This window comes from Geotrypetes seraphini, chromosome 9 (genome assembly GCF_902459505.1).
Source record: "Geotrypetes seraphini chromosome 9, aGeoSer1.1, whole genome shotgun sequence".
Taxonomy (NCBI): domain Eukaryota; kingdom Metazoa; phylum Chordata; class Amphibia; order Gymnophiona; family Dermophiidae; genus Geotrypetes; species Geotrypetes seraphini.
Window position 1 is genome coordinate 164,073,067 of NC_047092.1, and position 12,166 is coordinate 164,085,232.

At 40.1% G+C, this 12,166-nt stretch overlaps 1 protein-coding gene across 4 annotated transcripts in view; it reads right to left on the minus strand.

The window, feature by feature from the left end:
* Positions 1-12,166, minus strand: part of CARD8 (caspase recruitment domain family member 8) — an 89,305-nt gene that overhangs the window by 57,826 nt on the left and 19,313 nt on the right. For 3 of the 4 annotated variants that reach the window (XM_033959578.1, XM_033959579.1, XM_033959580.1), the window contains exon 4: positions 10,269-10,307. The exons of the other annotated variant lie outside the window; for it this stretch is intronic. In XM_033959578.1, the coding sequence (XP_033815469.1) occupies positions 10,269-10,307 (39 nt within the window). The remainder of the gene's footprint in view (positions 1-10,268; positions 10,308-12,166) is intronic. 4 annotated transcript variants of the gene reach the window in all.

The following is a 12,166-nucleotide window of genomic DNA, read 5'->3' on the forward strand; positions in this document are numbered from 1 at the left end:
GAATCGATTCAAATCGGTGAATCAGGCAGCATTAGTATATGCAAAAGCACTTTTGGTTCCTTATGCTTCAGGGCTGGGTAGGTATGTGTGTGTCCGCTGTGCCTCACTTATAATGTGTGCATGTGGAGGGGGGTTGCCCTCTCCTCTCAGTAATGTGTGTGGGTGCAGGACTGGGTGAGGGGATGAAAGTAAGAAAGGGATTGAAAAAAATGTGACAAAAGAGAGGAACAGTAAGGACAGGGGTAAGAATTGAATGAGAATAGCCATACAGATGATAACACATAATTGGAAGAACTATGATCGACTTAACTTTCCTTTTTGGTGGGCAAACTTATGCTCCAGCTACAAATATGAAAAAATGAATGCTGAAATCTTGGGGCATAGTAATGTATTTAACTGGGTGTGGGGCCCATTGGCATCTTTTATTGCTTCTATATAGTTGACATTTCTCTTTTTATTTTTGTCTGATTTCCTTACACCTAGGGTGGGAGGGAGAGGGTGTGAATGGGGTATTATTTTAAATAAGAATGGGTTATTGGAAGAATAATTGCATTTTATTATTGATTAAGTAAAGGGGTGGGGGAAAATATTACTTTCATTTATTTGTAAGTTCAAAGTGCTTTTCTTGATTTGTTATATGTTCAGATTCATATGTAATGCACTGTTACTACTTGAAAATCAATAAAGATTTATTAAAAAAAATAAAAGAATTGAATGAGAATATTAGAAGGTAGGAGAGAGAAAAATAAAAGGGCTGAAAAGGTAGATAAGCGTACATTTGAAGGGGGGTTGTCATGAAGAATGTACACGCTTTCCATCCACCCACAAAGTCATCCCTCAGAGGGCAGATACTGGGAGAAGTGAGAGGAAAGGTTATCAGCCTCATCCTTCCTAACGATGCCCTCTGATACCTCTGAAGTTATTAAAAGGGCCAAAAATGCTCCCCTTCCCCTTCCACTCAGCAAGCTCTTCTCCAGGGAGGATTCCACTTCTTCCAGCCCTCTCCGTGACTTGAAAGGTCACTTGAAAAATTTGTGGGCCTCCGTATAAACTTTTAAATATCGTTTATAGCTGTAACTATAAAATATTGATAGCACAACTATAGATTGTGTTAGAATATTTTATTTATTTATTTTTAGTATTTATATACCATTTATAGCTTTTTATATATGTAATGTAATGTAATGTAATTTATTTCTTATATACCGCTACATCCGTTAGGTTCTAAGCGGTTTACAGAAAATATACATTAAGATTAGAAATAAGAAAGGTACTTGAAAAATTCCCTTACTGTCCCGAAGGCTCACAATCTAACTAAAGTACCTGGAGGGTAATAGAGAAGTGAAAAGTAGAGTTAGAGGAAAAATAAAAAGAAAATAAACATTTTAACAAGACAGCATTGATCTAAATACTTTGGAAGGTAGAAGAGAGGAGAGAAAGGAATAGAAGCAGAAGGGGGAGCCGTTGAACAGTAGAATTCTGGAGAAATTTAAATGATAGAAATAGAACAAAACAAATACCATTTATAAGTTGTTTACATTCAGGTACTCAAGCATTTTTCCTTGTCTGACCCAGTGGGCTCACACTCTATATAATGTACCTGGGGCATTGGAGGATTAAGTGACTTAAACCAAAAACAATGTATATAGGATAAAGAGAGATCAATCTTAAATCCACAAAACTACCTCCCTTATATTCAATTTTCAAATTCTTAATTAGAAACAGTGATGAAGTTTTCTCATATCAGACTTATCTCCATTAATCACACATTTAAAGTTCTTTATAGAGGAGAGGCCTCAGATCCCCGTGCGTTGCCAGTGATTAACTATACAACAGCACTAGATAGGGAACTAACCTCATCGGCACTCTCCCCCTCCTGCCTAATTTTAAGATGATATATATCAAAAACTCAAAAAACTGATAATGAACTTAGCTTCAATTAGGCAGGGAGTTCTTATGAGTTCTTATATCTCTCAGCTTCTGTTTTCTTTGCTGCGGTCCGTTCCTGCCGACGTAAAGCTAGCTGGCGTTTCGCTGTATAGCTGCCTCAGGGCAGTGGACTACTGTGAAAATAATGCAAAAAAACAGCGCTCTTTGCAGAGACAACTTTGAGGGTAGCATACAGTCGCCAACGGAACCTTAAAGAAATATTATGTCCATCTGACACTGTTATTAGAATCAATTCAACAGAGGTGCACGGGGGACATACAAAATGTGGTAAATGTAAGACCTGTGAGACAACAGTAGAAGTACCAGGTCACTTTCTCCATCCTCAAACAGGGGTAAGTTGCTGTTTGAAACATAGAACTTCATGCACACGTCGTATGTTATAGTCTGTCCATGTTTGAAATTATACATAGAACAGACCACTCGATCTTTTCGGACCAGGATTGGGGAACATCGGAGTAGTTTGGCATGTAGAAGATTTGAGGAACCTTTGGTCCAACATTATTTGTCAGCGAATCATGTCTGCACAGAATTTCAGTGTATGGTCTTGGATCATGTGCCACTTACAACCAGAGGAGGAGCTAGGCGATAGATCCTCATGCAGAAAGAACAGGAATAGATTTTCCGTTTGGACACCGAAGAGGCCAAAGGGACTAAATGCTAAAGCAGAGTGGCACATATTTTTTTGACTTTGAAATGAACAACATTATGGCTAATGACATTTTAACACAATGATCATCAGTTTCCTATTCAAAGAATAGTAGGTGCAAGCCCTTTCAGACTATTGGATGATGCAATCAGGCTCCTCCCATGTGATGTCATATGTTAGTAGTATAAAACTGGGCAGTTCAAAGCGGCGGCCATCTTTGCCATTTTGAGCATTCATGCATTCGCCAAGTAAGCAGAAGTACGGAGAGGAGTATTCTGGCATTGGTCTTACTCTAATAGCGCTGTTTTTTGCATTATTTTCACAGTAGTCCACTGACCTGACGCAGCTATACAGCGAAACGCCAGCTAGCTTTACGTCGGCAGGAACGGACCACAGCAAAGAAAACAGAAACTGAGAGATATAGGAACTCATAAGAACTCCCTGCCTAATTGAAGCTAAGTTCATTATCAGTTTTTTTGAGAGTTTTTGATATACATCATCTTAAAATTAGGCAGGAGGGGGAGAGTGCCGATGAGGTTAGTTCCCTATCTAGTGCTGTTTTATAGTTAATCACTGGCAACGCACGGAGATCTGAGGCCTCTCCTCTATAAAGAACTTTAAATGTGTGATTAATGGGGATAAGTCTGATATGAGAAAACTTCATCACTGTTCCTAATTAAGAATTTGAAAATTGAATATAAGGAAGGTATTTTTGTGGATTAAGTGACTTGCCCAGGGTCACAAGGAGCAGTGTGGGTTTGAACCCACAACCTCAGGGTGCTGAGGTTCTAGCTCTAACCACTACACCACACACTTCCCATAAGACAGAATGGGTGTTTTGCATTTTAGTAGATGTAAAGCTTAGGGAAGTAAAATAAAAAAAGACTTAGGCCCTCTTTTACAAAACGTTTTAGCGCGAGTTTAGCGCACACAAAATCAACGCATACGCTAATGCGTCCATAGGATAATATGCATGCATTAGAGTTTAGCGTGTGATTAGCATGCGCTAATATTTATCCCGCGCTAAAAAGCATAGTGCACCTTATTCAAAGAGGGGGTTATAGTTCACAATTAGGAAGGAGTCAAAATACAGCAAACATCTATTATCTTCATATGCATCAAAGTAACGTATCTACTGAATTGTGATCACAGATGACAGTATTACAAACCCAGAAAACTGGAGAAAACTTATCCATCCAGATGAAAGCACATATCGCAAATTTTCACACTATTTCTAGTCTAGATTGATAGTCAAATCTTAAGATAAAAATAACAGACTTTGGATGTGGATGTCCTGAAAAATGATTTTTATTCACTGACTGCGATTTTATGCGCCACTCTGCTTGTTTCAAGCCATTTTCAGGTTTTAGGCTCAAGGCACGTACATTGTTTTGCTCATATTTTTATCTCTGTACCCTACCTCATCCAGACCCCTGAGGTAGGCGGTCTCGCCGAAACACGGACCGTGTAGGGTCCATCAGGACAATCATACGTGTATTACTAATTCAGACTTTGATTTATAACATAGTAACATAGTAGATGACGGCAGATAAAGACCCGAATGGTCCATCCAGTCTGCCCAACCTGATTCAATTTAAATTTTAAAAAATTTTTACTTTGTATTTTTATTGTGAAGAGCGAATAAAAATCATCTTTCAGGACATCCACATTCACAGTCTGTTGTTTTTATCTTTGGATTGTTTTTACTGTGGATCATTGGGTCTCCCTTTTTGTTATTTTGTAGTCAAATCTTAAAACAGCATCTAAAAGAAAGTCTTGATACTATTTCAGATTTGAGAGAGAGATGCATTCGCTTGACACTCTATGGATCACCAGTCCCACAGCTGTCAAGCAAAACAAGGAAAGCAGGGTACACTTTTAATAAATTATTTCAGCTGCAAAATTACTGTGCAATGAGTGACTCATTATACCACTATTATCACTGGAACAAATTAAAAAGAAATAAGAGGGCTGATATTCAGCAGGTGGTGCTCAGCATTTTGCTGACTGCCATCGGTGTTATGCTTGAAACTTCAATGCCGGGCTCCATCATTGAATTTCTGGGTTTACAGAGCCGGCAAAACTACAGCCAGTTAAATGGTACATCACATAAATATAGGACTGACTTTTCTACGGTCCTTTTTTTTTACGTTGAATCAATTTTTATTTTTCAAACAACAAAAATCCAACCAACAAATAGAAAACACTAGACAAATCCAAATACAAAGCATCAGATCCAACAATCCCAACTCAAACCTTCCCCACCCCAAACCTCTCGATCTAAAAGCAAAGAAAAACCTTAGAGCAGTAGGCTTGGACTCTTATATCCCACTGCCGAGGACTAGGAATAAAACTCCAATACTGAAAAACAAGCAAACCACAGAAGAAAGGTTCAGGGACTCCCACGCACCCCAGGCGCCCCAGTGATAACGCTAAAGAGAGCTCAGGCCTTGGAGAGGTTCAAAGGAATTCAAAATGTCACTTCGAGCACTTGGCGATAGAGAATGGCGATAAGAATCCCAAATCCGAGGAAACTGTCACTTTCTTCGCAAGCTACGATATACATCCTTCCTTTCCAGCACCAGCAGAGCATGTAAACGATTCCTCCAAGCCCAAAAGGATGGCAAAGCGTCTCCAATCCAGACAGATAGAATCACCTTCTTCCCCAAGGCACCCACCCCGTGGCATAAACTGATGCTGACTTCTACGGTCCTTTTTTATGTGGTGACCTTGGATGGGGTGTCAAACATGGTACTTAATCAGCCAAGTGCTGATTCCATTCCCAGAATGCCCCTACGATAGCCGGTTTTGTGCTAGGCAGTGACCAGACTTTTCCAGCAGGGCTAACCAGTAAAGTTCTACTGAAAATGAGCAGTTAACCCTGAACAGACAATTAACGGGCCAGGAGCCAGTCTGGCAGGTTGAATCGGTTTGAATATCGACCCAAAGAAATATTGTGCTATTTTATCATGGTTAATACAAATGTTTTTATTTGGATTTAGCTCAGGCCTTGTTCAGTAGTAGTTGTAAACAAATTACATTCAAGGATAGGAGGTAGGCAAACTTCCTTAGCTCCAGAGGGCTGCTTTACAATCTTTACAATGTTTTTGCTATGTTGAAATATTTGCACATAGATGTCTAGTGCTCCAAAAGAGTACTGGCTGCCTTTATAAATTGTTTTAGAAAACATGATTGTTCTCTGCCTTTTATGTAAGAATTATTTTTCACTGTCCCATTTTCCCCTTACTCTGTCAACAGAGTTCCTAGACAAGTCCCAATATGCGAGACACTAGGTAGCCAGAAATGCAGAATGCGGAAATGAGGTGAGAGTAATGAAAAGGAATACTTTAACGATGTTTGTTTGATCTTAATAGCGTATGCCTCTTACCTTTAAGACCAGGACTACTTCAGCTGCTAGACTGTCAAATCTGCTATATAGAAATACTGCTTGTAAGTTTTGGAGAGTGTGGCGCAGTGGTTAAAGCTACAGCTTCAGCACCCTGAGGTTGTGGATTCAAATCCATGCTGCTCCTTGTGACCCTGGGTAAGTCACTTAATCTCCAACTCTTATAACTTTCTCACTAGCATTCAAGAAATAATTTACTTATACTTTGAACATTCTACCTACAAGCTAAGTAGTTTTGATTTTTCTGACACCATTTTCCCTTTCTAGTGCAGTAATTGACATCATTACACACGGGGTTCTGAAGCTCTCCCCTTATTTATTATTATAAGAATTGATGTGCATGAAACTTTCAATGAAATAGTGGCATAAGTAAATTATTTCTTGAATACCAGTGAGAAAGTTATAGGAGTTGGATTTGATTTTCTTTCTCATTCCTGTATAGAAGATTTTTTAAGTCACTTAATCTCCCCATTGCCCACTGGGACAGACAGGGAAAAATGTTTGATTACCTGAATAAATTAATGTATACCGTTCTGTGCTCCCTTGGGAGAACAGTATAGAAAATTGAGTAAATAAATTTTAGCCTTTGGTTGAATAGGATGACTTGTCAATTTCAGATTGAAGAAGTGCATCAAAACATAATCTCAACTGTAGGCCTTCAATAGAAACACAGTTTTAAAAAGTTCATAAAATCTTTACCAGATTGGGATTATTCCAAAGGGGAAAATACTAGAGGTTCTTCTGAACACAAATTGATAGGGCACCATTATCTTACTTGCCAGGACAAAGCTATTTTAATAGTAGGGGGATGGGAACATTCAAGGATTCTCTCTCCTCCCAAGAAGAAAGACTGCATTGTCTTCTTAGCCAAAAATAAGTTTCAGTCAACTTAATTATGCAACACTGAGTTAGCTACCAAGTAACATGTAGCGTATGCATTGCTTAATTTCCATGACCATGATTCTGCCTAATAGCCACTTTAGATAAGAGGAAAAGAAATCACATACATCCAAAATATCCTGTTTTTGTGGCCCATCAGAATGTGAGTGTCATCCAGTGATTTTTCTATTAGCACTCACTCAGCTCCTCATAAGTCCATTGTATATTTTTTCATCATAAGAGATAATCCCAAAACTTATCTTCATGGGCTCACTTTTACAAAAAATAACAACTTTTTGATATTATTTGGAGCTGATCCCCACTATTCCCCCTGTATACGGGGGACTGCAGCTTTCCTTAAATGGACAATTCTTATTGCATTGAAATGCATCTTGCTCAAATGGCTGGATAGCGAGGCGCCAGATTACTCTCTTTGGCGGTGCCAGATGATTACTCTGCTGCTATGGGAGCGGCGAGATGTTTCTGACTTCTCCGCTCGCCCAGGACGCTCTTTTCAATACACTTGGGAACCTTTTGGGAATACTATGATGCCTTTGGCACGTAGCCGCTTGCTTAATTGTTGATGCTTTTTCTACTGTTATAATTATTTCTTTTTTGTATATTGTTCTCTCTTTTGTGGTACTACTCCTGTATATTAACTGTATTTCTTTGGAAGGAGGACCGAGGGAATGGGGGGGGGTTAGTTTGGGGTGTTGACTACCTGTATGTTGAAGTTACTGATATACCTTGAGCTTGTTTGCTGTTCTCTTTGCACTGTTTTGTGTTCCCATTTGAGCTCAATAAAATATATTTGAACATAAATTGACTTATCTTGATCGTCTTTCATATCTAATATTTCATTGGGGCATATCATAACAGCCATCCCGTGCTAACCAATTAGCGCGCGTGAAATGCTAACGCATGTTAGTCTATGGACGCATTAGCGTTTAGCGCACCTTAGTAAAAGGTACCGTGTTTTGCAAATAAGCTGCATCAGTGGCCGGTATTTAGGGTTGTATGTGTAAACGCTAATGTGCCACCTAAGGATTATTCTGCAAATATCTATTTATCCAACGCAGTGTAAATTTACAAGCGGAGGGTGCACAGAGACGGAGCATGGGTAGGATTCCTGCTTCCATGTGTAACTTACAGAATCTATAAGTTGAACATGTCTCTGCAGCAATCAGGAGCGCACACTTACACCAATTCTACAGCTGACATAAGTGCAAATGACTACATTTTAGGTGCGTTGACAGCCAGTTATGCTACTATTCTAAAACAGAACCTAAGCACTTAGGTTCCTTCATAGGTTAGATTCCTGGGGGGAGTGGGGGGAGGAAGGATTCTTTATAGATTGCTCAAAGTTAGGCTCAGGGATGTAGAATCGGAGTTGGAAGGAGTTATGGGTGGAGTCAGAGTCATAGTAACATAGTAGATGACGGCAGATAAAGACCCAAATGGTCCATCCAGTCCGCCCTTCCTGATTCAATTAAAATTTTTTACATTTTTTTCTTCCTAGCTATTTCTGGGCAAGAATCCAAAGCTCTACCCAGTACTGTGCTTGGGTTCCAACTGCCGAAATCTCCGTCAAAACTCACTCCAGCCCATCTACATCCTCCCAGCCATTGAAGCCCTCCCCAGCCCATCCCTCACCAAACAGCCATATACAGACACAGACCGTGCAAGTCTGCCCAGTACTGGCCTTAGTTCAATATTTAATATTATTTTCTGTGTTCATCCCACGCTTTTTTGAACTCCGTCACCGTTTTCCTCTCCACCACCTCTCTCGGGAGCGCATTCCAGGCATCCACCACCCTCTCCGTAAAGTAGAATTTCCTAACATTGCCCCTGAGTCTCCCACCCCTCAGCCTCAAATTATGTCCTCTGGTTTTACCATTTTCCTTTCTCTGGAAAAGATTTTGTTCTACATTAATACCCTTCAAGTATTTGAACGGTATTAACGTAGAACAAAATGTAAGTAAGTAAGAATGTACCAACTCAAGCTTCAAAATAAAAAACGTAACATTATATGGTAAATTTATCAATTTATACTTATATAAACATATCATTGTCCTGCATCTAAAAAAGCAGCAGAACAATGTTAGTTCCATTTTAGAAACAGGCCTATTTTTTTGAGTCAAACTTTTGTAGTCCCTTCAGGTCAGCATATGGTGGATGATGTGGAGTTAAGGTTTTATTTTGTTTTAATTTTGACTTAGGAGATTGTGGAGTGGGTTCTTTTTTGGGTCTGTCCTATTTGTTGAAAGGAGTTCTTTCCTGATTTTAATTTATTTTTGCATTTTAAATGTGTACTGCAGGGATTGTCTCAGCAGTTAGGCAGTATATAAAAAATAATAAAACTGTACACCAGGGGTCCCCAAAGTCCCTTCGTGAGGGCCAAATCCATTCAGGTTTTCAGGATTTCCCCAATGATTATGCATTGAAAGCAGTGCATGCACATAGATCTCATGCATATTCATTGGGGAAATCCTGAAAACCCGACTGGATTTGGCCCTCAAGGAGGGACTTTGGGGACCCCTGCTGTACACTGTACCCAGTACTTTAGATCTTGAACAGTGGTTCCCAACCCTGTCCTGGAGGACCCCCAGGCCAATCGGGTTTTCAGGTTAGCCCTAATGAATATGCATGGAGCAGATTTGCATGCCTGCCACTTCCATTATATGCAAATCTCTCTCATGCATATTCATTATTATTCTAGCATTTATTTAGAGATAGAAAGCAATGCCACAAAGAAGAAAAGTCAGAAAATATTGTAATTAAGACTAGAGAATGACAGGGGGAAAAAATTTGTCCCCATGACCACCATCCCTGTCACTGCTCCATCCCCATGACCACTGTCCCCTTCAGCGTCTTCTGCCCACTCTGTCTTCCCCATTTCCCTTCAGCATCTTCTGCCCACTCTGTCTTCCCATTTTTTCCCTTCAGCATCTTTTCCTCACCACCACCTTTCCCTCTCGCCACCTCACCACCCTTCAGTACCCTTTGCGCAGCTCGAGAATCTCCCTTCCTCCCCTTTACCTTCGCAGCGCATTAGTAAAGTGACTTTCTGAAGTCGGCTGAGCCTGCCTGCAGTCGCGTGTGTGTGGGCGGAAGCTTCTCCTCTGACACAACCAGAAGTTCCACCGACACACACACTTTACTTTACTAACGCGCCGTGAAGATAAGGGGGAGGTAGGGAGGGAGATAGATTCGGTAGGTAGGAAGGAGGGAGGGAGGCCATGTGCGATTGGTGACTGCACGCATTCCCTCTGTTGATTGCGGGGACAAGGCCATTCACCGCTCCATGGGGCGGTGGATGGCCTTGTCCCCGTGCCCGCAGTGAGCAATTCCCCCCCCCCATCATGTCATTCTCTAATTAAGACCTACCTGATTCACTTTCTGAGGAACTTCCAGAATTTTTATCTCCTTGTTTAAAAAAATAACACATTCCATATGTCATTATTACATTAAAGCAAGAACACATACAATTAATAAACAAATTGAAATGTATACTATCTGAATAGTGGCTGGTGCTGAATATCCAGATAAGGTGGTCAGCACCAGAGCTTATCCACATAGTAGCAATATTCACTTTACTATATGCGTAACATTCAGATAACTTAGGACCACCCTGGCTCCGTCTCTGTTCCACCTGGGACTATCACTCAATAAGAAAGGAAAAGTTTCATCTGCCTTTGGGAACTGGCCAGCTGTTTCTTTGCCAATGCCAGGAAGTTACATCAAGGAGGGGCTTATCAGCTGAAGGAAGGCCTCGGAGCAGGCCTCTGAAGATTTTTCAGCATGGCGTGGCCTACTTGTTCGGGTAAGATAGGCATGAGGGGAGCTGTGGAGAAGATGCTGCACTGACCCTGGTGTATTTTTTTTTGCCATGGGAATAAGGCTGTTTACCGCTCCTGCAGGGTGGTTGAAGGCCTTATTCCCATTCCCACTGTAAACTGGCCACATTTTTTCCCATTGTTGTGGACTAACAGTGGTTTGCCACAGTTTACCGTGGGAACCCTTCCCCATGTTATTCTCTAGAGGGCAGCCAGTGAAGAGATTTTAACATGTATAAGATGTTTTCTTTCCTTTATATTTTTTTCAATGTGTTTCCTTGTTTTAATTCAAATGAAAATTTTCATAAATTAAAAAAAAAGAAAGGAAAAAGATCTTGGGTAGCTCACAAATATATAGAATCACAAACTATAAATACAGAAAAATCATTATCCCCAAAATTCTATTTATAGTACTTTGAGTTGAACAAGCAAATTTGGATGTGCACCCAATTTGCATGCACAACTTAATTAAACAACAAGCCAATTAGTGCTAAAAATTGGCTTTACAAGCAATTATCAGTGTTAATTGGATTTAAATTTATGTGTGTAAATCCACACCTAAATGTTACACTCAGTGCCAAAAAGGAGACATGGAAATGGGAGAGTCATGGGGCAGACTGAGGGCTTTCCTCACATTTAGACACATAATTATAGAATATAGGGCATCCAAGTCTAAAGGCCCTCTTTTACAAAGGTGCGCTAAGCGTTTTAGCGCGGATTTAGCACACGCTAAATCAATGTGTGCGCTAACCGCTAATGCATCCATAGGATAACATTCATGTGTTAGCGTTTAGCGCATGCTAATATTTATAACATGCTACAAAGCATAGCGCACCTTAGTAAAAGAGGGGGTAAGTGTAGATTTGAGGATTTGCACCATGTTCCCGCTGGGATGAATAAATATGCCTAAAGTTATGCGCAGCTCCCAGGCGTAAGCGCTATTCTATAAACCGTGTCTAACTTTAGGTGCTGTTTTATAAAACATCACTTAGGCAAGTTTTTTTCATAACCAATTTTTTAGGCGCAAGGTATAGAATTCAGTCCTATATGTATCAAGTACAAAAAAAGAACACGTATGCTAAATATCAACTAATGAATCAAGAAAAAATGTATAAAGAAGAGGATAGCATCAAATCAACTGTCTCTCTCCAATAATATTGTGATGGGTATTACACTGTGTTCACAAACTACAAAAAAAAAAAAATTTTTTATAAATAAATCAACCCCCAACATGCCCCCTCCAAAAACAATAAATACCATGCACTTAGCATGCACAATTGACAGATCTAACTGTAAGTAAGCAGTTAGGCCCAGATTCTTTATAGGTTATCAATATCGACAGTCGCCTAAAAAGCAGCCACCTATAGAGAATCGTGCCTCTACGGAAGATAGGCTCCAGAAATGTAGGCCAGCGTTTTCTGGGCCTGCACTTCGGACGCCTATCTCTGT